Consider the following 25,606-nt stretch of genomic DNA (forward strand, 5'->3'; position numbering starts at 1 on the left):
TGGCCACTGCGTTACATGACAGGTGCCTTGCCTTTCACAGTAGAATAAGAATGTAGTATGACTAAAAAAAACACTTTTTACTTTCATTTATGAGATTTGAATTGGCAGAAAGTGTTAGTAATAATAATAACTATTTTTATATACTGCAGTACATTAAATAGTTCAAAACTATAGCTAGAGCAGCCACATTGATGGAAAATGCTATTAAACTTTTAGTACAATGGTATATTACTCCAGTTTTAATCAGTAAATGTGCTAAGGAGCAAAATGCTGTTTGTTGGAAAGGATGTGGTGAAAGAGTCACACTCTATCATATGTGGTGGAACTGCCAGAAGTCCTGGGAGCAGGTATTTTACGATGTGAGTAAGTTAATTTAGACTCAACTTAAAGCGAATGCTCAAAGGGCACTTCAAAGTGCTTTACAACAAAAAGAGACTGCATACAAACAGCGAAGTTACAGAAGGCGTTCAAAAATACATCAATGAGAATATAGAATCAAATTTATCAAAAAAATCAGTTTTAACTGATCGTAAGAAAATAAGAATTGGGTCAGACCAGTGGGGAATGTGTATATGGACTGAAGAGCATTGACAGCACCTCTTGTTTGCCGTGATCCCTGAAAACAGTATTTAGTGGATGTAAGACCGGGGAGAGGGTGATTTGGGTCATGCGTATAATAGTGCCAATCTGTTAGTTAGGGACGTGTGTGTGTCTTTATGCACCTAAGCATATATTTTGTAAGTGTTATGTTGGCATATTCTGAATAAAACGTTATTACAAAAAAAAAAACAAAAAACCCCAAGGGAAAATGATTTTCAATTTATTGATTGACTTTTGAGAATTTACAACTGCTTTTCAGGAAGAAATTCATTTGTTTCTATTTCTCTGGTGTTGTACTGCATGCAGTCTGTGGTCCTGTATTTATCTCTGTTCTGTGCGTGTGACCAAGACCAGGTGTTCTTTTTTGAGGTATAAGAAATATGTCGGAACATATTTGTCGGCTGTCCTTCATCCCTTTTGTACTCAAAATGTCCCATGCTTAAAAATTAGCAAAGACCCACTGATCTACAGGATTAAAGGAGGCGAGGAAGGGGTGTTGAAAGGAAATGGGGAAGGTTAGCTTGTGGGGAGAAAAGGAGAGAGACACACCTGTTCCATCTGGTTTTGATTAATATCTCTCCAGGAAAGAAACACCCTTACCTGCCTTATTAATCCCCAGAATCTCATGCACATGTGACACTGGCAGACAGAAAGCATTAGCAAATCTACCATAATAAAAGCACAAAAGCAGACCCTGGGAGACTCCTCTAAAGAGTGATTGCCTGACGTACCTGACACGGGGAGGGCCTGAGCAGGTGATTCCTAGGAGTTGGTGTGCTCCTGCTGCTTGCTTGGCATCTCCTAGGCTTGCAGTATGTTTTCAGCAGGCTCCCTGATGCTGTTGTCCCTCGTGGGATGCCAGAAATTGGAGCCCCGTGCTGACTCTTCTCAGCAGCCACTTTTCCATGGAGCTGATCGCTATGACTTTGCCATCCAGCTGCAGCCAGCTGCGGCAGAGTGCTTTTGGCAGTTTGCACGTCAGAGCGGTTACTTTTACTTCAACTATGAGGTGAGCACTGATTGCTGAGGAAGGCCAAGTCAAAGGTATCGCCTTCAAATTTTTGTTGTTATTTTTAATTTCTTTATTGTTATGTATCATAAGAACCTAAGAATAGCCTTACTGGGTCAGACCAATGGTCCATCAAGCCCAGTTGCCCATTCTCACGGTGGCCAATCCAGGTCACTAGTACCTGGCCAAAACCCAAGGAGTAGCAATATTCCATGCTACCAATTCAGGGCAAGCAGTGACTTCCTCCATATCTTTCTCAGTAACAGACTATGGACTTTTCCCCCAAGAGGACTATCACAGCAGCCACACTTCTCTTAACCTCAGGGCTGATGCAGTTCTTGCTTTTCCAACTTTATTTCTAATTTGATATACCATATATCAGTACCTATACGGTTTACAATACTATAAAATTAAAAAATGGTTAAAAAAAAAGCTTAAAAGTAATATATACACACAGAAACAGGAAGATCTGGGGCTAGGCAAGAGTAAAAATACATTGAGAAAAAATAAATAAAAAAGGGTGGTAAAGGGGGAGGGGAGAGGGATCATGCTTCTTAAAAGTGGTTGGTATTCATTTCTGAGTGCGGAGGGAGTAGGTTGGGTGAATTGACCATTCTCATGCTATAAAGGCGTCCCTAAATAAGTTTTGAATTTGGTCTTAAATTTGTCCAATGATTCTTCCACTCTAATATCTAATGGGAGAGCATTCCAAAGAGTGTGGGCTTTAATGGAGAATATGGTATTGCGTGTAGTGTCATAAAATAGTTTCCAGCTGAGGCTCCTCTAAAAAAATGTGGGGAGGTGGAGGAAATGGGGGGAGGGACCCAGCACGAGACCCTCTGGGTTTGACACCCCTGAGGTCAGAAACAGGGACTAGAAACCCCCTAAACAAATTCCAACAGCCCTACCAAGGGAGATGGGTACAGCTCACTCACACCTGCTGGAGACTGAAAGAAGACTGATAGGAATAGGGGAAAGTATCTCTTATGTACTATTCTACAGTTTTGTTCCAGTAGAGTGGGCAGACCTGATGGGCTATGGCCCTTATCTGCCGTCATCTTCTATGTTTCTATGTTACCTGCTGGTCAACTAGGGGACTCCTGTGCTTAAAGGGATATAATGAAGACTGTTATATTAATATCTTAATAAATATTGACTCATTTTTATCTATCCATGTGCACAATTCCTAACCCCACTTGTACGTTATACCTATGAACCACATCTCCATGATCACCACTAAATCCAACACAGTCTCTTCCATCATAGCCTTTAGATCCAGAACTTTGTTTCCCATACATCAAGCATTAGTATATCCTGCTTTCCAGACATTGCCCTCTTTTCCCATTTGTGCAGAAGTATTTAATGATTCACATACCTGAGGGCTTTAATCACCCTGTGCCCTGATTCTAGTTTAAAGCCCTTTTCAGTAGGTTAGCCAGGCTGCTGCTGAAGACACTTCTTCCTTTCTTTGATGGATAAACCCCATCTCTGCTCAGCAGCCCTTGGAAAATCATCCCATTTCCAGATCTTTGTGGTCTCACTACAAGAGCCTTAGACAACTCCACTATTCACTTTTCTCTGAGACTACAATTTAGCCTCTTGTTTTCTGTAGTCTGAAAGAGAGAATGTACCAGGAACTGGCTAAATCTTCATCAAAGTTGGCATCATTTCCTTCTGCAAATGCAGTTATTTTTACTGTAGAATTTATTTATTCTAATCACCTAAGTGCTGCTGCTGGTCTTATCAGGCTGACAAGGAAAACTGGCAGTGTTTAGTTTAGACCCACCCATGGCGTTGCGATTAGTTGTATTTGAGATTCCATCTCTCTATGTATAGGTTTGTTTGTGCCTGGTCAAGCTACAAACAACAGAAGTGATGGGTAGCTCAAACTTACCCTCCTTAAGTCCTCCACCCACCCCCAAGAGGTAATAGTGTACAAAGAGAAGAAAACCCCTGCTTTATTCATTGTATGGGCACGAACCCAAACCACACTGGTGCAAGAGCTGGCAGCCAGTCAAAAGAAAGGGATAGGAAACCTGGGCAGGGAGTAGGTGGGAGGGGAAGAAAAACTGCAAGAGAATCCACTCTCCCTCTATCCTCCTCCCCCCCCCCTTTCCAAACCCAGGACAAACATGTTTTTAAATATGTTGGGTGGCAAACAAGCCTCTGCCTAACAGTTAGTGTAGACACATGAGGAAGAATGGATAGGATTGAAGAAGCAATAAGAAAATACTGAAAGCTGTGCCAGAGGCTGGGATGACTCAAAAGAAGCAGAGGGCAGGTGCAAGGTTTTACTGCTCAGTTCATGATCTGCAAGCCCTGATGTTAGAGGCAGATCTAGATATTGTCGCTATCACAGAGACATGGTTCAGTGAATCACATGGATGGGATGCAGACATACCGGGATATAATCTTTTTAGGAAGGACAGAGATGGTCAAAAAGGTGGAGGAGTAGCTCTCTATGTAAAGATCAATATCCAAGCGACCGAAATGCAAGGGACCTGGGGAGAGGAAGAAGCGATATGGATCACTCTGAAAAGAGAAGATGGAACTTCTATCTAAGGACATAGGAAAGAGGGAGGGAATAGAAAGGGACAATTTTGGGGCCTTAGTGCTGGGGCTGATCCTGTTCAATATGTATGTAAGTGACATTGCTGAAGGATTAGAAGGAAAAGTGTGCCTTTTTGCAGATGATACCAAGATTTGTAACAGAGTAGACAACGAAGAGGGAGTGGAAAATATGAAAAAGGATCTGCAAAAGTTAGAGGAATGGTCTAATGCCTGGCAACTAAAATTCAATGCAAAGAAATGCAGAGTAATGCATTTGGGGATTAATAATTGGAAGGAATCGTATATGCTGGGAGGTGAGAAGCTGATATGCACAGACGGGGAGAGGGACCTTGGGGTGATAGTGTCTGAAGATCTAAAGGCAAAAAAACAGTGTGACAAGGCAGTTGCTGCTGCCAGAAGGATGCTGGGCTGTATAAAGAGAGGCATAGCCAGTAGAAGGAAGAAGGTGTTGATGCTCCTGTACAGGCCATTGGTAAGGCCCCACTTGGAGTATTGTGTTCAGTTTTGGAGACCGTATCTGGTGAAGGACATAAGAAGACTTGAAGCGGTCCAGAGGAGGGCGATGAAAATGATAGGAGGCTTGTGCCAGAAGACGTATGAGAGACTGGAAGCCCTGAATATGTATACCCTAGAGGAAAGGAGGGACAGGGGAGATACGATTCAGACGTTCAAATACTTGAAGGGTATTAACGTAGAACAAAATCTTTTCCAGAGAAAGGAAAATGGAGCAGATGACATAATTTGAGGTTGATGGGTGGTAGATTCAAGAGCAATATTAGGAAATTCTACTTTACGGAGAGGGTGGTGGATGCCTGGAATGTACTCCCGAGAGAGGTGGTGGAGAGGAAAACTGTGACTGAGTTCAAAGAAGCGTGGGATGAACACAAAGGATCTAGAATCAGAAAATAATATTAAATATTGAACTAAGGCCAGTACTGGGCAGACTTGCACAGTCTGTGTCTGTATATGGCCGTTTGGGGGAGGATGAGCTGGAGAGGGCTTCAATGGCTGGGAGGGTTTAGATGGGATGGAGTAGGTTTTGACGGAGATTTCGGCAGTTGGAACCCAAGCACAGTACCGGGTAAAGCTTCTTGCCCAGAAATAGCTAAGAAGAAAAAATTAAAAAATTAAAATTGAATCAGGTTGGATAGACTGGATGGACCATTCGGGTCTTTATCTGCCGTCATCTACTATGTTACCTTTTAGCATTTCTAAAGCGCTACTAGACAGTTGTAATGTCTTTCAATTAAACTGGGTTATAATTTAAACTTGATAGAAATAAAACAGATTTGCCAAATGTGTGGAGGGAAGCTGCACAGGATCACACACTGGACAAATTTTCCAAAATGGCAGTGAGGCTCATGCAAAGGTCTTTGGTATATGAAGGAAAATGGAAATACTGTGATGTCACCAAGACAACAATCCCATCATAAATATTCTCATTTCAAATGTGTGTTTTATTGACTGGAAAGTGGAGCTTTATCTGCACTCAGTTTCATGAATTATGAGCACACATCATAGAGCAGTGGTCTCCAACTCAAACCCTTTGCAGGGCCACATTTTGGATTTGTAGGTACTTGGAGGGCCTCAGAAAAAATAGTTGTCTTATTAAAGAAATGACAATTTTGCATGAGGTAAAACTCTTTATCCTATATAATAAAAGGCTAGCCGCGCATGCGCACTCCTATCAGCGTGCTTCCGTGATCTGTAGGTCTGTGGCCGCAGGAGTGCGCATGCGCGAGTCCCCAGCCTTACTTCCGAGCACCTACCTACATTTGTTTGCCTTAAGGAGCTTAGCCTGCGAAATATTGTTGTTTTTCTCCGTCCCCTTCAGTCCCTGTAAGCTGCACAAGCGCATCGGCTCCAGCCACTTCTCATCTCTGCCTTGATTACACATAACAATAAAAAATGCCCCAGACGTTAACACCAGCTGGAGAGCAAGTGGAGCGCCTGCGATCCACTGTCACGCGAGCCCTGCGTTTGGTGTCCGCGACGCCAGCTTCCCTGCGTGCATTTTCTGTACTGATTACGCCCGAAATCACAGCTACACCTAAGCGGAAGCTCCTCTCAATAGTCGCATGCAGATGGGGGTCGTGGGAGGAGGCGCCGTGGCAAGTGCTGCACAGGGACTTGAGGGAAATACCGCTTCTCCTGCAGAGAGCCTCTTGGCTGGGGAGAAATACAGGCAGACAGTTTTGTGTTGTTCCCAGAACAAATGTGGCAGCTCAATCCAACGTGAATCGAAGTAAACAGGTATGTACGTTCTTCTATTAACCTGAACAAAACACTGCCAAGTTTTGAGCCACACCACCCGTCGGGCTAATAGCATGCGCGTTCAACTGTTGTCAAAGCAAATTTCCACGTGCGCACATTCGCACACCAACGAGTGTCGAGTGCCGGTTTAACTTAGGTAGCAGTGAAAGACACTCACAGGACAGGGGGGCTAAAGAGACAGATTGAAAAACAAAACAAACTACAGTGGACAAGGAGAGAGAGAAAGACACACAGACACTCACGGAAGGATAGGGGGCTAAAGAGACAGATTGAAAAAATCCCAAAAACAACAGTGGACAAGGAGAGAGAGAGACACACAGACACTCACAGAAGGACAGGGGGCTAAAGAGACAGATTGAAAAACAAAACAAACTACAGTGGACAAGGAGAGAGAGAGAGACACACAGACACTCACGGAAGGATAGGGGGCTAAAGAGACAGATTGAAAAAATCCCAAAAACAACAGTGGACAAGGAGAGAGAGAGACACACAGACACTCACAGAAGGACAGGGGGCTAAAGAGACAGATTGAAAAACAAAACAAACTACAGTGGACAAGGAGAGAGAGAGAGACACACAGACATTCACGGAAGGATAGGGGGCTAAAGAGACAGATTGAAAAACAAAACAAACTACAGTGGACAAGGAGAGAGAGAGAGACACACAGACACTCACGGAAGGATAGGGGGCTAAAGAGACAGATTGAAAAACAAAACAAACTACAGTGGACAAGGAGAGAGAGAGACACACAGACACTCACAGAAGGACAGGGGGCTAAAGAGACAGATTGAAAAACAAAACAAACTACAGTGGACAAGGAGAGAGAGAGAGACACACAGACACTCACAGAAGGATAGGGGGCTAAAGAGACAGATTGAAAAACAAAACAAACTACAGTGGACAAGGAGAGAGAGAGAGACACACAGACACTCACGGAAGGATAGGGGGCTAAAGAGACAGATTGAAAAACAAAACAAACTACAGTGGACAAGGAGAGAGAGAGAGACACACAGACACTCACGGAAGGATAGGGGGCTAAAGAGACAGATTGAAAAAATCCCAAAAACAACAGTGGACAAGGAGAGAGAGAGACACACAGACACTCACAGAAGGACAGGGGGCTAAAGAGACAGATTGAAAAACAAAACAAACTACAGTGGACAAGGAGAGAGAGAGAGACACACAGACATTCACGGAAGGATAGGGGGCTAAAGAGACAGATTGAAAAACAAAACAAACTACAGTGGACAAGGAGAGAGAGAGAGACACACAGACACTCACGGAAGGATAGGGGGCTAAAGAGACAGATTGAAAAAATCCCAAAAACAACAGTGGACAAGGAGAGAGAGAGACACACAGACACTCACAGAAGGACAGGGGGCTAAAGAGACAGATTGAAAAACAAAACAAACTACAGTGGACAAGGAGAGAGAGAGAGACACACAGACATTCACGGAAGGATAGGGGGCTAAAGAGACAGATTGAAAAACAAAACAAACTACAGTGGACAAGGAGAGAGAGAGAGACACACAGACACTCACGGAAGGATAGGGGGCTAAAGAGACAGATTGAAAAACAAAACAAACTACAGTGGACAAGGAGAGAGAGAGAGACACACAGACACTCACGGAAGGATAGGGGGCTAAAGAGACAGATTGAAAAAATCCCAAAAACAACAGTGGACAAGGAGAGAGAGAGACACACAGACACTCACGGAAGGATAGGGGGCTAAAGAGACAGATTGAAAAACAAAACAAACTACAGTGGACAAGGAGAGAGAGAGAGACACACAGACATTCACGGAAGGATAGGGGGCTAAAGAGACAGATTGAAAAACAAAACAAACTACAGTGGACAAGGAGAGAGAGAGAGACACACAGACACTCACGGAAGGATAGGGGGCTAAAGAGACAGATTGAAAAACAAAACAAACTACAGTGGACAAGGAGAGAGAGAGACACACAGACACTCACAGAAGGACAGGGGGCTAAAGAGACAGATTGAAAAACAAAACAAACTACAGTGGACAAGGAGAGAGAGAGAGACACACAGACACTCACGGAAGGATAGGGGGCTAAAGAGACAGATTGAAAAACAAAACAAACTACAGTGGACAAGGAGAGAGAGAGAGACACACAGACACTCACGGAAGGATAGGGGGCTAAAGAGACAGATTGAAAAACAAAACAAACTACAGTGGACAAGGAGAGAGAGAGAGACACACAGACATTCACGGAAGGATAGGGGGCTAAAGAGACAGATTGAAAAACAAAACAAACTACAGTGGACAAGGAGAGAGAGAGAGACACACAGACACTCACAGAAGGATAGGGGGCTAAAGAGACAGATTGAAAAACAAAACAAACTACAGTGGACAAGGAGAGAGAGAGAGACACACAGACACTCACGGAAGGATAGGGGGCTAAAGAGACAGATTGAAAAACAAAACAAACTACAGTGGACAAGGAGAGAGAGAGAGACACACAGACACTCACGGAAGGATAGGGGGCTAAAGAGACAGATTGAAAAAATCCCAAAAACAACAGTGGACAAGGAGAGAGAGAGACACACAGACACTCACAGAAGGACAGGGGGCTAAAGAGACAGATTGAAAAACAAAACAAACTACAGTGGACAAGGAGAGAGAGAGAGACACACAGACATTCACGGAAGGATAGGGGGCTAAAGAGACAGATTGAAAAACAAAACAAACTACAGTGGACAAGGAGAGAGAGAGAGACACACAGACACTCACGGAAGGATAGGGGGCTAAAGAGACAGATTGAAAAAATCCCAAAAACAACAGTGGACAAGGAGAGAGAGAGACACACAGACACTCACAGAAGGACAGGGGGCTAAAGAGACAGATTGAAAAACAAAACAAACTACAGTGGACAAGGAGAGAGAGAGAGACACACAGACACTCACGGAAGGATAGGGGGCTAAAGAGACAGATTGAAAAACAAAACAAACTACAGTGGACAAGGAGAGAGAGAGAGACACACAGACACTCACGGAAGGATAGGGGGCTAAAGAGACAGATTGAAAAACAAAACAAACTACAGTGGACAAGGAGAGAGAGAGAGACACACAGACACTCACAGAAGGATAGGGGGCTAAAGAGACAGATTGAAAAACAAAACAAACTACAGTGGACAAGGAGAGAGAGAGAGACACACAGACACTCACGGAAGGATAGGGGGCTAAAGAGACAGATTGAAAAACAAAACAAACTACAGTGGACAAGGAGAGAGAGAGAGACACACAGACACTCACAGAAGGATAGGGGGCTAAAGAGACAGATTGAAAAACAAAACAAACTACAGTGGACAAGGAGAGAGAGAGAGACACACAGACACTCACGGAAGGATAGGGGGCTAAAGAGACAGATTGAAAAACAAAACAAACTACAGTGGACAAGGAGAGAGAGAGAGACACACAGACACTCACGGAAGGATAGGGGGCTAAAGAGACAGATTGAAAAAATCCCAAAAACAACAGTGGACAAGGAGAGAGAGAGACACACAGACACTCACGGAAGGACAGGGGGCTAAAGAGACAGATTGAAAAACAAAACAAACTACAGTGGACAAGGAGAGAGAGAGAGACACACAGACATTCACGGAAGGATAGGGGGCTAAAGAGACAGATTGAAAAACAAAACAAACTACAGTGGACAAGGAGAGAGAGAGAGACACACAGACACTCACGGAAGGATAGGGGGCTAAAGAGACAGATTGAAAAAATCCCAAAAACAACAGTGGACAAGGAGAGAGAGAGACACACAGACACTCACAGAAGGACAGGGGGCTAAAGAGACAGATTGAAAAACAAAACAAACTACAGTGGACAAGGAGAGAGAGAGAGACACACAGACACTCACGGAAGGATAGGGGGCTAAAGAGACAGATTGAAAAACAAAACAAACTACAGTGGACAAGGAGAGAGAGAGAGACACACAGACACTCACGGAAGGATAGGGGGCTAAAGAGACAGATTGAAAAACAAAACAAACTACAGTGGACAAGGAGAGAGAGAGAGACACACAGACACTCACGGAAGGATAGGGGGCTAAAGAGACAGATTGAAAAAATCCCAAAAACAACAGTGGACAAGGAGAGAGAGAGACACACAGACACTCACGGAAGGATAGGGGGCTAAAGAGACAGATTGAAAAACAAAACAAACTACAGTGGACAAGGAGAGAGAGAGAGACACACAGACATTCACGGAAGGATAGGGGGCTAAAGAGACAGATTGAAAAACAAAACAAACTACAGTGGACAAGGAGAGAGAGAGAGACACACAGACACTCACGGAAGGATAGGGGGCTAAAGAGACAGATTGAAAAACAAAACAAACTACAGTGGACAAGGAGAGAGAGAGACACACAGACACTCACAGAAGGACAGGGGGCTAAAGAGACAGATTGAAAAACAAAACAAACTACAGTGGACAAGGAGAGAGAGAGAGACACACAGACACTCACGGAAGGATAGGGGGCTAAAGAGACAGATTGAAAAACAAAACAAACTACAGTGGACAAGGAGAGAGAGAGAGACACACAGACACTCACGGAAGGATAGGGGGCTAAAGAGACAGATTGAAAAACAAAACAAACTACAGTGGACAAGGAGAGAGAGAGAGACACACAGACATTCACGGAAGGATAGGGGGCTAAAGAGACAGATTGAAAAACAAAACAAACTACAGTGGACAAGGAGAGAGAGAGAGACACACAGACACTCACAGAAGGATAGGGGGCTAAAGAGACAGATTGAAAAACAAAACAAACTACAGTGGACAAGGAGAGAGAGAGAGACACACAGACACTCACGGAAGGATAGGGGGCTAAAGAGACAGATTGAAAAACAAAACAAACTACAGTGGACAAGGAGAGAGAGAGAGACACACAGACACTCACGGAAGGATAGGGGGCTAAAGAGACAGATTGAAAAAATCCCAAAAACAACAGTGGACAAGGAGAGAGAGAGACACACAGACACTCACAGAAGGACAGGGGGCTAAAGAGACAGATTGAAAAACAAAACAAACTACAGTGGACAAGGAGAGAGAGAGAGACACACAGACATTCACGGAAGGATAGGGGGCTAAAGAGACAGATTGAAAAACAAAACAAACTACAGTGGACAAGGAGAGAGAGAGAGACACACAGACACTCACGGAAGGATAGGGGGCTAAAGAGACAGATTGAAAAAATCCCAAAAACAACAGTGGACAAGGAGAGAGAGAGACACACAGACACTCACAGAAGGATAGGGGGCTAAAGAGACAGATTGAAAAACAAAACAAACTACAGTGGACAAGGAGAGAGAGAGAGACACACAGACATTCACGGAAGGATAGGGGGCTAAAGAGACAGATTGAAAAACAAAACAAACTACAGTGGACAAGGAGAGAGAGAGAGACACACAGACACTCACGGAAGGATAGGGGGCTAAAGAGACAGATTGAAAAACAAAACAAACTACAGTGGACAAGGAGAGAGAGAGAGACACACAGACACTCACAGAAGGATAGGGGGCTAAAGAGACAGATTGAAAAACAAAACAAACTACAGTGGACAAGGAGAGAGAGAGAGACACACAGACACTCACGGAAGGATAGGGGGCTAAAGAGACAGATTGAAAAACAAAACAAACTACAGTGGACAAGGAGAGAGAGAGAGACACACAGACACTCACAGAAGGATAGGGGGCTAAAGAGACAGATTGAAAAACAAAACAAACTACAGTGGACAAGGAGAGAGAGAGAGACACACAGACACTCACGGAAGGATAGGGGGCTAAAGAGACAGATTGAAAAACAAAACAAACTACAGTGGACAAGGAGAGAGAGAGAGACACACAGACACTCACGGAAGGATAGGGGGCTAAAGAGACAGATTGAAAAAATCCCAAAAACAACAGTGGACAAGGAGAGAGAGAGACACACAGACACTCACAGAAGGACAGGGGGCTAAAGAGACAGATTGAAAAACAAAACAAACTACAGTGGACAAGGAGAGAGAGAGAGACACACAGACATTCACGGAAGGATAGGGGGCTAAAGAGACAGATTGAAAAACAAAACAAACTACAGTGGACAAGGAGAGAGAGAGAGACACACAGACACTCACGGAAGGATAGGGGGCTAAAGAGACAGATTGAAAAAATCCCAAAAACAACAGTGGACAAGGAGAGAGAGAGACACACAGACACTCACAGAAGGACAGGGGGCTAAAGAGACAGATTGAAAAACAAAACAAACTACAGTGGACAAGGAGAGAGAGAGAGACACACAGACATTCACGGAAGGATAGGGGGCTAAAGAGACAGATTGAAAAACAAAACAAACTACAGTGGACAAGGAGAGAGAGAGAGACACACAGACACTCACGGAAGGATAGGGGGCTAAAGAGACAGATTGAAAAACAAAACAAACTACAGTGGACAAGGAGAGAGAGAGAGACACACAGACACTCACGGAAGGATAGGGGGCTAAAGAGACAGATTGAAAAAATCCCAAAAACAACAGTGGACAAGGAGAGAGAGAGACACACAGACACTCACAGAAGGACAGGGGGCTAAAGAGACAGATTGAAAAACAAAACAAACTACAGTGGACAAGGAGAGAGAGAGAGACACACAGACATTCACGGAAGGATAGGGGGCTAAAGAGACAGATTGAAAAACAAAACAAACTACAGTGGACAAGGAGAGAGAGAGAGACACACAGACACTCACGGAAGGATAGGGGGCTAAAGAGACAGATTGAAAAACAAAACAAACTACAGTGGACAAGGAGAGAGAGAGACACACAGACACTCACAGAAGGACAGGGGGCTAAAGAGACAGATTGAAAAACAAAACAAACTACAGTGGACAAGGAGAGAGAGAGAGACACACAGACACTCACGGAAGGATAGGGGGCTAAAGAGACAGATTGAAAAACAAAACAAACTACAGTGGACAAGGAGAGAGAGAGAGACACACAGACACTCACGGAAGGATAGGGGGCTAAAGAGACAGATTGAAAAACAAAACAAACTACAGTGGACAAGGAGAGAGAGAGAGACACACAGACACTCACGGAAGGATAGGGGGCTAAAGAGACAGATTGAAAAACAAAACAAACTACAGTGGACAAGGAGAGAGAGAGAGACACACAGACATTCACGGAAGGATAGGGGGCTAAAGAGACAGATTGAAAAACAAAACAAACTACAGTGGACAAGGAGAGAGAGAGAGACACACAGACACTCACAGAAGGATAGGGGGCTAAAGAGACAGATTGAAAAACAAAACAAACTACAGTGGACAAGGAGAGAGAGACACACACAGACACTCACCAAAGGATAGGGGGCTAAAGAGACAGATTGAAAACCCCCCCAAAACAACAGTGGACAAGGAGAGAGAGACACACAGACACTCACAGAAGGACAGGGGGCTAAAGAGACAGATTGAAAAACAAACAAACAACAGTGGACAAGGAGAGACAAACACACAGACACTCACAGGACAGCAAGGAGAGAGAGACACACAGGAAAAAAATGACAAACAGACATACAGCAGCCAAGGAGACAGACAACAAAAAAAAATACATACTTACATACAGCGTCCAAGTAGACAGACAGATAGACAGTGGGCAAGGAGACAGCAAAAAAAAATAAAAAGCCAAACAACAGCCAAGGAGACAAACGGAAAAAATAAAAAATACAATTCCCAAGGATAAATTCAGGAAAAAAAGACATACAGACATACAGTGGCCAAGGAGTTAGACTGCAAAAAAAAGACATACAGCAGCCAATGAGACAGACAGACAGCGACCAAGTACACAATCAGCAAAAAAACACAAACACAGCGACCAAGGAGATAGACAGACAGACAGCGGGCATGGAGACAGAGAACAAAAAAATACAAACAGCCAAACAACAGCCAAGGAGATAGATGGAAAAAAAAGCACACATACAGTAGCCAATTAAAAATACAGCAAAAAAAGAAAAAACAGAAAAACATACAGTAGCCAATGAGACATAGAGAAAGACAACGACCAAGGAGACATACAGTAAAAAAGCACAAACAATCATACAGCAGCCAAGAGACAGACAGACAACGGCTAAGGAGACAGAAAGAAAAAAAATAGAAACATACAGCACCCAAGGAGACAGGCATGCAACAAATAGGAAAAATATAAAAACTTTTAATAAATCAACCATACAATGGATATTAAAGCTCTCACATTAAGTTTTCAGTAATTTTTTTCAACTATTAAGATTGCACATCTATTCTAGCACCCGTTAATCTAACAGGCTTAAACATTAGTAGTTTATAAATCTTTCCTTTTGGCTCAGTCTTCATAATAATATTGTAATTTATAGCTAAAGAGACATATGATCAAGAAACTGTTTTATTTTACTTTTGTGATTATGATAAACATACCAAGGGCCTCAAAATAGTACCTGGTGGGCCACATCTTTGCTTTTGGGGCCACGGGTTTGAGACCACTGTCATAGAGGGGATAGTGCATCAGAGGGAAGGCGAGTGTCACTGCTAGGTCGGAGAGGGAAGCACCTGCTGACTACCAGTGATGACATACTGGAGTAGCCCTAGCAATCATTGCTAAGACCTTATTACAGAGGAATCTGATGTTTCTCTCATGCCTAGGGTTCAAGGTGAAAGAAAGCAGCTATTTCTGTATCGCCTGATAGAACGGTATAGTTCCTTTACGGATGGGTATTATACCTCACTGCTACCAGCAGGTGGAGACTGAGATCAAACTTGTATATCAGTATAGCTTCCCCTCTACTAATCCAGTCTTCCTCAGTCTCCGGTAGCAGGTGGTGAGGCTAATTTCGACTCCTCTGTTGGAACTTTGTTTTTGGATTCCTAGTTCCCCTTTTGTGCCGGATAGAACTTGGGCGGGTCCTGTTTGGGGATCCGTCCGACCTCAGGGGTGTTAAACCCAGCGGGTCTTGTGCTGGGTCCCTCCCCCCACCTCCCCATATTTTTGCAGAGGTGCCTCAGCCGGCAGCCTGGTTGGTCAGAGCTGTGGAGTCTGTTCTGTAAAAAAAAACCTAAAGCCTGCCACCACAAAAGATTCTTGGACAGAACTCTTGCCTTCCAGGCAGACAAATGGAACGTTTTCGCGATCTCATCATCCTACTTCAATTTTAGAAAACAGGTCAAAACGAGCTTGTTCAATCGATTTGTTAACTAAGAATCTTCTCTGCTCTGCTTATTCAACCAGTATCCCTAATGAACTACACAGCTCTCATATTCCTTCATTATGTAAGATTGTATTGCTGACTTTGACTGTAACCTCTTCGCTGATTGTCCAGCGCTTCTTGCTGTAAACCGCCTCGAACTTCTATGGCTTTGGCGGTATATAAGAATAAAAATTATTATTATTATTAAAGGGCTAAATTCCCTTTATAACTGCCTTTTTACTGTATTTTCGCAACTAACTGACACTTTTCTTGCAGCTAGGGCGGTTTTCAGCACAATGAGCACTTGTAAAAGGAAAAAGTGCACATTGTGGTCCAGATGCGAGGTACTTGCGGCTGGCCTATGCAAGGTTTGTGCTGGCTGGAGCAGTGGGGAAGCCTCATTGGCAGCGGATGCCAGTGGCCAGGGCACCCCGCCGCATGTACCTAGCGCATCGGCTTCAGATCACGGGGAAGTTTGGGCTTCCCCTGATGCCCACGCGGAGGGTTCCCCAGCTGCCAACAGTCAGGGAGAAAAGGATTCTCTTGTTGCCAGAATGGCTGGCGATTCCCTTTTCACGTTGGTCGGTTCCTCAGCCTCATGAAAGTCCCAGGCTTTTCAGACGGGGAAGGCATGTGCTCCGATTTCGGCAGTTTCAGGTCCAATTTCAGCGGAAACCTCCTCCTTTATTTCAGTTACCTCAGGTGACCTTCCCCCTGTTCTGGAAATACAGGGACAAGGTATGGCAGGGTCCCCTGCTCGGGCAGGGAGTCCCTCGGGGTCGCCGGGGGTCTTTCCCCCTGATTTTTTGTTAACACTTTGTAAATCTTATGGGCTGGCGGCAGGAGGTTCTGTGTCCACTCCGGGGGTCTCAGGGGGGGTGTCCCTCGAATTCATCCCTGGCGTGGCCCCACACAGCAGTGGATTTGCCCCCCTCTACTCCTCTCTCATCTAAACACCCAAGGGTCTCTTGGGATGAGGATTTTTACCTAGAGGAACAAGATGTTATTGATGAGGACCTGGACCTTTGGGGAGAATTCCAGGATCCAGTGGGAAGAGCTTCATGAGTTAATTCTGCAGGACTCCTCGGTTTTGCACTTTGAGGACACCATGTTGGAGCCCCTGCATACAGTAGACCCCTTGTTTAAGGGGATCCGCTCTGCTTTCCTCTTTTTTCCTATGCATCAAGATATTTGGGATATTATGCTCGCACAGTGGCAGGTGCTGGAAGCCCCTTTTCGTTTTGCGTGCTCCATGGCCCACCTGTATCCCATTCCCGAAGGGGATAGGGACACTTTGAAGTCACCTGTAGTGGACGCGGTGGTCTCGGTCATTTCTAAGCGGCATACCGTGCCTGTTGAGGGTGGTGCGGCCTTGAAGGACCCGGAGGAGCGTAAGTTAGAGTCCCTCCTTAAACAAAGTTTTGATGCGACAGTTCTGTCGGTCCAGGTGGCGATGTGTGGCGGGCTAGTGGCTCGGGTATGTTTTCATTGGGCCCAGCATGTACTTGACAGTAAATCTGAGAATTGGAACTTGCTAAAGCAAGAAGTTGCCAAAAACTGAATTGGGTGCTTCTTAACTCTCGGATGCCATATATGACCTCTTGCGAGCTTCTGTCAAGTCTTTGGCCTTCGGAGTGGTAGCATGCTGTACCTTGTGGCTTTGCACTTGGTGGATTCAGCGCCCAAGCTAAGTTGACAAAGTTCTTTTTAAAGGCTCTTTTTGTTTGGTGAGGACCTGGACAGGTTGGTTCAGATTCTGATTCCCAAGTGCCTCGATTGCCTGAGGATAGGCCTAGGCTGCTGGCTTGAGGTGGCACTGCTCTTGGGCGTGATTTCCACCACTTCCGCTTTGTTAGAGGGGCTGCCTCTTTTCCATCTTTGGGGCTCTCTAGAGGCAGATTCTTCCAGCACATGCAGTCCTTTCATGGGGCCCGTCAGGGTGCAGGTAGCGCCCCCACTGGGTCCCCTGCCGCCCTTCCTGCCCAATGACTCCTTGCCGGCGCCCGTCTTAGTTCCAGTAGGCACTCGGCTGAGAGAATTTTATCCAAAGTGGGCAGACATCACATTCAATCAGTGGGGTCTGGAGTTCGCCCGGTCCTTGACAGACCATGTTCTCGCTTCTCCCTCGCAGGTGGCGTGGAAGCAGCAGACCTTTCTTCAAACCCTTCAAAGACTGTTGGATCTCTGTGCAGTGGTTCCAGTTCCCCCGCAGGAATGGGTGTCAATAGGGCTCTTCACGTGCCTTCCTTCTGCATGGAAACTCTGCAGTCGGTGATTCTGGTGGTTCAGCCGGGGGAGTTTCAGACCTCTCTAGATCTGACCAAGGCCTACTTACACATTCCTATTTGGGTCTCCCATCATCGCTTCCTGCGCTTTGCGATCTTGGGACACTATCAGTTTTGTGCACTTCACTTTGGTCTGGCCACGGCTCCACGGACATTCACCAAGGTGATGGTGGTTGTTGTGGCGGCATTGTGAAAAGAGGACATTCTTGTTCATCCCTACCTGGATGACTGGTTGATTTGAGCCAAGTCATTCCAGGAGAGCACTAGGGTCATGGCTCGGGTGGTGGAGTTTCTGCAGTCGCTGGGATTGGTAGTCAACCTTGCCGAGAGCCAGTTGTCTCCATCTCCATCTCAGTGCCTGGAATATCTAGGGGTCCTGTTTAACACCTCCTTGGGGAAGGTCTTCCTTCTGGAGGCCCGGGTAAACAAATTGCAATCTCAGATTCGCCTGTTTATGGTGTCCTGGTGTCCTCGGGCGCAGGATTTCCTCCAAGTCTTGGGGTCGATGGCGGCCTCCCTCGATGTAGTGAGGTGGTTGCGGGCCCACATGCATCCTCTTCAGTATGCTCTTCTTTGGAGGTGGTCGCCTCAGAGGCAGTCTGGATCACCCTTTTCCGCTACTGGGCTTAGCTCGGGGCAGTCTTCGTTGGTGGCTCCAGTCCCATCTTGTACAAGAGGCGAGTCTGGACCAGCCACAGTGGACGGTGCTGCTTACGGATGCCAGTTTTATTGGTTGGGGAGCTCAGTGTCTAGGTCACTCAGCTCAGGGCACCTGGTCCACGGAGGAGGCTTCTTGGTCCATCAATGTCTTGGAGACCAGAGCCATCCATCTGGCGTTGCTAGCCTTTGTCTTTTCTGATGGGTAAGTCAGTCAGGGTTGTCAGACAATGCCACACAGCGGTGGCCTATGTCAATCATCAGGAAGACACCAGGAGCACTTTGGTGGCACAGGAGGCGACTCTGCTCATGGTCTGGGCGGAGTTGCACCTTCAAGAAATATCAGCATCCCACAGAGCCGGAGTGGATAATGTTCAAGCGGACTTCCTAAGTCATCACGTACTAGATCCCAGAGAGTGGTGTCTAAGTCAAGTGGCCTTTCAGTTAATAATGCAGTCTTGGGATCAGCCCTACATGGACATCATGGTCACAAGTGTCAACGCCAAAATACCCCGCTTCTTCAGTTGTTGCAGGAACGGTTAGGCCGAGGGCCTGGATGCTCTGGTTCAACCATGGCCAACAGAGGGGCTGTTGTATGTGTTCCCTCCGTGGCCATTAGTGGGCAGAGTTCTCCGCATAATTTGCCATCCGGGCCTCATGGTTCTGGTGGCTCCAGATTGGCCTCAATGACTGTGGTACCCGGATCTGGTGAGGCATCTGGTGGCAGATCCTCTTCCTCTCTTGGATGACCTTCTAACTCAGGGTCCCATTCCAATGTTCGATCCAGGTCCCTTTTGTCTTACGGCTTGGCTCTTGAAAGGGGTTGCCTAGGTAAGAAGGGGTATTCAGTTAAAGTGATCTCAACTCTCTTGGGGTCCCGGAGGCTTTCCACTTCTCGGGCTTATGTGAGGGTTTGGCTTCTATTTGAGGAGTGGTGTGATGCTTGTGGAGTGGTCTCTTTTCGCGCTTCTCTGCCTAACATCTTAGAGTTTTTGCAGGATGGCCTGGATAGGGGACTGGCTTGGTCTTCTCTTCGGGTTCAGCTTGCGGCCCTGTCAGTCTTTCAGGGGTTAGTGAAAGATCAGTGTTTTGACTGCCATTCTTGATGTGATTTGCTTCGTGCGGGCGGTCAAGTTGCTCAGGCCTCCCGTGTGGCCCTCTGTTCCTTCTTGGGATCTCATTCTGGTTCTATCAGTTCTAGTGCATCCTCCTTTTGAACCATTGGGCGACTGCTCTTTGAAGGACCTTACTCTTAAGGCGGTCTTCTTGGTGGCCATTACTTCAGTTAGACGTGTTTCTGAGCTGCAAGCTTTCTCTTGTAGAGCTCCCTTCTTGGAGTTTTCTAGGGAGCGGGTGGTCTTGAGGCCTGTTACTTCCTTTCTGCCAAAGATAGTTTCTTTTTCATGTCAATAAGGCAGTCGTCCTCCTACTACTACTCCACCAGTAGTAAATTGACTCAGTTGCTATTAACATCTCCTGCGATATTGAATGTACTATAATTCTTCAATATAAACTGTAATTATCTCTTCCTATAATGTAATTCTACTGGAAACGCCCAGATATTTTCTTTATTGTAATCCGTGGCTATGTTACATCTGCTGCGATATTGAATGTATTGTAACTCTTCACTGTTACTTGTAATCTACTCTTCTCCTGTAATGTAATTCTACTGGAAATGTCCAGATATCATCTTCATTGTAATCCGCCTAGAACCGCAAGGCACAGGCGGAATAGAAATCCCTAATGTAATGTAATGTAATGTAATGTAATAGCCAGGAGGGCTCTTCCGAGCAGAGACAACTGCACAAGTTGGATGTCAGTAGAGTCCTTCGCTCTTATGTGCAGAGGACCCAGGAGATCAGGACATCAGATCATCTCTTTGTCCTTCTAGCAGGTTCTCATAAGGGGGAAGGCACTTCTAAGGCTACTATTGTGCGCTGGATCAAGGAGATTATTGCTTTCGCTTATCTTCTGAAGAAGCCTGTTCCAGAATTTCTCAAGGCTCATTCCACTAGGGGTCAGGCAGCTTCTTGGGCTGAATCTTTTCTAGTGCCTCCAGTGGATATTTGCAAGGCTGCAGTCTTGTCTTCTCTGTCTTCCTTTGTCAGACACTACCGTGTGGATGTTCAAGCGCGTCAGGATGTGGTATTCGATGAACATGTTCTGGTGTCGACCCTTCAGGGGTTCCACCCTTGATGGGTACTGTTTTGGTATGTCCCGTCCGTAAAGGAACTATACCGGTCTACCAGGCGATACAGAAGGAGAAATTAGGTTCTTACCTGCTAATTTTCTGTTAGCCTGTAGACCGGTACAGTTCCCCATCCTATCTGTCTTTGTGCGGTGATTGCGGGTTTTTGCTCGTGTGCAGAGTTTGAATTTTTCTGTGGGTTCTAGTATTTTTCTAGGGCCAGGGAGAATTAAGAGCAGCAGTGATGGCACAGCTAGCTTAGCTGGTGAGCTGTGGGGATGTTTCATTTTCCAGGATAAAGTTCTACACATGTTCCAACAGTAGTTTGCAGATATTTGTTGTTTTTCCACTCCTGTTCGGAGTGTATGTTAATGTTTTCTGTTAAGAATTTTCCTAGGTTCTGCTTGGCTATTCGGCAGACTGGATTAGTAGAAGGGAAGCTGTACTAATATACAAGTTTGATCTCAGTCTCCACCTGCTGGTAGCAGTGAGGTATAATACCCATCCGTAAAGGAACTATACCGGTCAACAGAAAGAAAATTAGCAGGTAAAAACCTAATTTCTCCTTTTTGTGGGTCCAGAAATGCATAACTGCTCATCAGAGAGCAGTGAATGAAAGAATTTCTCTTGTCGCATAAATTCACTAAGATGAAACATCTCTTAACAGGTTCAATGGGCATCTGGAATTGCACAGGACAGACACATTACTGCCACAGCTCACGATCCCCAGGGTTTTCTCATCCAGACTTCTCAGGACATCCGAGGACAGATCAACTTTGAAACCAAGGAAACAGGTTTTATCAGTGACTCAGAAACCTCTAAGTGTCAGTGTAGCGACCTCATCTAGTCTGCAAATGTGCAGACTGGACGGGCCATTTGGCCTTTATCATCCCACTATGCACTGAAGTCTCCTCTATCCTTGCCACTTGCACTCAGCTGTAGCTGGAAATGTGCCAGTGCTCAAACTAACTTTTGTAAAGCTTCCAGACATAGACTCTGTCCCCGATTAGATTATGAATAGGTTACAATATGGTTTACACATCCAGTAAGAGCCCTAGATTCTCCTGTCTTTGGTAGACTTCCTGTACTAATTCCACAAAGCAGATGAATCTTGGTGTCTGAAAACTCGTACTTACATGGCTAGCTAGGATTTTCCTGCCTGGTCATTTAGCTGCGACGTCTCTCTCTGCATATCCCAATCCTTCCTGCAGCTGGACCTTACCAGGTCTCTTCAGCTGCCGTTTCAATTTCTGAGTAAAGTCACAGCCAGCACCTAGTCTTTCAACTGAAGCTGTCATTTGTTGCAGGGATCTGCCTGCTCTACTTGACCTCTGTGTCCTTGCAGGCTTTTACCAACTTTGCCTGAACAACTGGAAGAATCACTTCGGCTCTGTGCAGATCTATCTCAGTTTTGGCGTTTATTATGATGGCTTTGGAGTGGAACATGAAGGGCAAGAGAGGCAGAAGCTTAACGACACTCTGGCAACAATTGAGGTAAAACCAATCTTTGTTGTGCAAATCAGCACAGAAACTAAAGAGAAAGGTGGGGGGCTACCCTGATTTACATTTATTTGCAGGTATCCTGAAAAGCAGCTTGCCTAGGTGCTCCAGAACCAGCTGTAAAAACATGCATTACAGACCCAAAGGCCACCATGTAGGGTGCACTGGTAGATCTGCATTATGAAAAGAAGTGCTGAAACGGTGGCTGGGCTGAGAAACTTTTAGGCAAATTCATCCTGACCAAGGTTAATGGACTGTTTACCATTCCCTAATAAGTACATCTGTGAAGAAAAGGCACCAGGCACATGCCGAGGGCCCCTGCAATATCAGGACTGCTTTCCTCTGCTGGGAGCTGTATGACCAGTTCCTGCCCAGCACTTGTAGAGGTAGGGGTCACTGGTTTCCTGCTCTCCTTCAGATTCTATCTCCAGCAGAAGCATCCCTCCCCCTTACAGCTGCAGCTCCAGGCATTTTCCTTTAGTCAAGCTGGGCTTTTCCACCTTTTTTTATGTTAATTTTTATTACAATTTTCACATAGCAGAGGTACAAGATATAGAAACAAAATAGAACTCCACCAAAAACAAATGAACCACAGCAGATATCAATGTCCCCTTCTCCTCCCCAACTCCAAACATACCCACAAACTAAGTGTAGAATATCATACTTCCTAAAAAAAACTCCCCCAAGGGAAATCATATCCCAGGGCATGAACTCTTATAACCCCAGGGTCCTCAACTATCCACAACCTCTCCACTGAAAATATAACCCCCCCCCAGGAGCCCCAAATCGAGGGATACCAAAGACCAAATCCAATGAGATGTCCAGTTGACTCACCAGCAATCAGGTGAGGGTATTTAAAATAAGGCTACACCCCTTACAATGTAAAGATTGCAAATAATAGTCCCAAAGGAGCACAAAGTGGCATCTACGCTTAGCAGAGCCATGAGCCTCCCTTTCACCTTCTTTTAAACCTTTCCTTGTGGTAGTGCCAATCCTTAAGCAAGGGCCAGCGATAGGCTTCATGGCAGAAGCTGGTACAAATGCATCTACACCAGGTCAACACCTGTTTAAACTCCTCCTCCTCTCTCCTGAAGTATATGCTGTTTCGACAGCATCCCAGCCAGCCCTATGTAGAGAAGAGGGAGGAGGTCACTTAGACTTCTGCAGCAAGCAGGATCTGAATAAGTGGAACCAACATTTCAGCCACCAGACTGTGACTTTCTTCAGGGTGAAACATTCTACTTACTCAGACATGAACAAGACCCAAATGTCAGATGTAGAGGTCAACGATCCCCCAAATGTAAGATGAGCTCCCAAATGGCTAGTCTTTTGTGTGTGTACTGAGAGGTCCTGGGTTCAGGCCTCAAAGGAGCAGCGGGAAGTAGAATTAATGATGATGATAGCCAGAGTGCTTGCATAAAAGGTATCTTTTATAGGAATAGGCTTAATATTACAAATATAGAGTATACAGTTAGATTTAGAGCTGCGTGAGTATAGGAAAACATGTGGCTTTCCCAGAGCAGGTGCTGTCCCTGGTCCTATATAGTGGGTGTACATGTGTGAAGAGGCAGACAGAGATAATTAAGAAAGTCTAGAGAGAGGGGGAGGGTTTTAGTCAATGAATAAGTTTGAGTCTTGTTCTAAAAAAAATTAAAAAATAGTATCTATTGTTGTTAAGTACTTCTTTTAACATATTTCCCAGTATCTTTGAAAACTGTTTGAAGCAATGACTCTCAATTGACAAGATTTCCTTAAGTACATGTGTTGAAAGTCCAGGGCTTTGGTGGATGTTCTCAGTGCTGTGTAAAAGGCTCTCTGTTAATCTCAAGTACTTGTATTTTAGAAGTCATTTAGTGGTATTCTAATGTCTTTTCTGAAACTGAATGGCCAGGAGCCTTTTCTCTATCTGCACTAACATTCCAGAGTCAGATTGTTCAATATAATATCCCAGAGTTGTTTGCTGACACTGGATAGGTCAATAGCATGTCGACAGCTAGCAGACAGTAATGTAAGGCTGATGCTAACTAGCTGCCACAATGAGAGGAGTAAGGTATTGGAAATTGAACCTTTATTTTAGGTAGCCCAGCTGGCCTCTGTACCATCACTTGCCCCTTTACCTGTGTGTATTTTGTGCAACTGTTTTAATACAGAAGTTGCACCAGCAAAATGTCTCATTGAACCCTCTCCCTCTTCAGGGCTTACAGAAAGCCCAATCCTCCTTTATGAGTTTAAGCCCGATTAGTCATTTGAACCAAAAGGCTGTACAGAGTCTGGAAGGTCCAAACGAACAGTGAGGCCTAGGCACAACCTGGTATGCAGTACCTCTCCCGTACTGTGCTCATTGCTATTGTAGGCAAAATTGCAAGTGGGGGGAATCAAACAAGTGTGTACCATCACTGTGTGAGGACTGAGTTTGAGGGTGTACGTTGGGGGGGGGGAGGAGGATAGAACAATGAAAGCTGGGGTGAAGAAAAAGAATGAGGTGGAGTGTGAACTTTGGAAAAAGATAGAAAAGTGGAGGTATTGTGGGCAGAATCAGGCCTGGGAGACCATCAGAAGTTATGCGTTGCGAAGGGGGTGGTGGTGGATGGAGCCTCAGCAAGGGATTTCAGGCCTGTAGCAAGCTTCAGGCTCTATGATAGGGCTCTACACAAATTTAAACCCCCCCCCTCCACTAACAAACCATATAGAATCCATCAGGAATAACCTTTACTATGACATACTTGTATTGGTATATACAGCAATAAATAGGCTAATGAAATCTTTACTAAGGTCAATAAGCAACCATATTTTTTCAAAAAAGATCTTAGAATAGCATATTATAACAATTCATAGACCTCAGTGGTGTAACTGTGAAAATCAAGTTTCAATACACACAGAATCATCAATTTTTTTTATCAAAGTGCTTAAAGTGCAATCTTTATAAATAATTTTAGTAAATAGAAATACTCATCTTAATGTGCAAGAAAACGCGACTTGGGGGTATATACTCCGACATAGAGCTATGTTTCGCCAGATGGCTGTATCAAGGATTCCCCCTTTAAGTCAGCCCGAGCGATGTCTCCCGCGTTGCTCCGGCCAACTTAAAGGGGGAATCCTTGATACAGCCACCTGTCGGAGTATATACCCCCAAGTTGCGTTTTCTTGCACATTAAGATGAGTACTTGTAGCTATTAAATATATTTATAAAGATTGCACTTTGATTAAAAAAAATTGATGATTCTTGATGTACAATATACTGTGTGTATTGAAACTTGATTTTCACACAGTTACACCGTTGAGGCCTATGAATTGTTATAATATGCTATTCTAAG

General features: G+C 44.9%; 1 protein-coding gene across 6 annotated transcripts in view; it reads left to right on the forward strand.

Moving 5' to 3' along the window:
* Positions 1–25,606, forward strand: part of LOC117359371 (telomeric repeat-binding factor 2-like) — a 110,487-nt gene that overhangs the window by 84,337 nt on the left and 544 nt on the right. For 5 of the 6 annotated variants that reach the window (XM_033942016.1, XM_033942017.1, XM_033942011.1 and 2 more), the window contains 2 exons: positions 21,460–21,586; positions 22,138–22,286. In XM_033942016.1, coding sequence (XP_033797907.1) covers positions 21,460–21,586; positions 22,138–22,286 — 276 coding nt within the window. Of the gene's footprint in view, positions 1–21,459; positions 21,587–22,099; positions 22,287–25,606 lie in introns of those variants that run through there. The other variant, XM_033942012.1, reaches the window with a different exon arrangement.

The sequence above is a fragment of the Geotrypetes seraphini genome, chromosome 4 (assembly GCF_902459505.1).
Source record: "Geotrypetes seraphini chromosome 4, aGeoSer1.1, whole genome shotgun sequence".
Taxonomy (NCBI): Eukaryota; Metazoa; Chordata; class Amphibia; order Gymnophiona; family Dermophiidae; genus Geotrypetes; species Geotrypetes seraphini.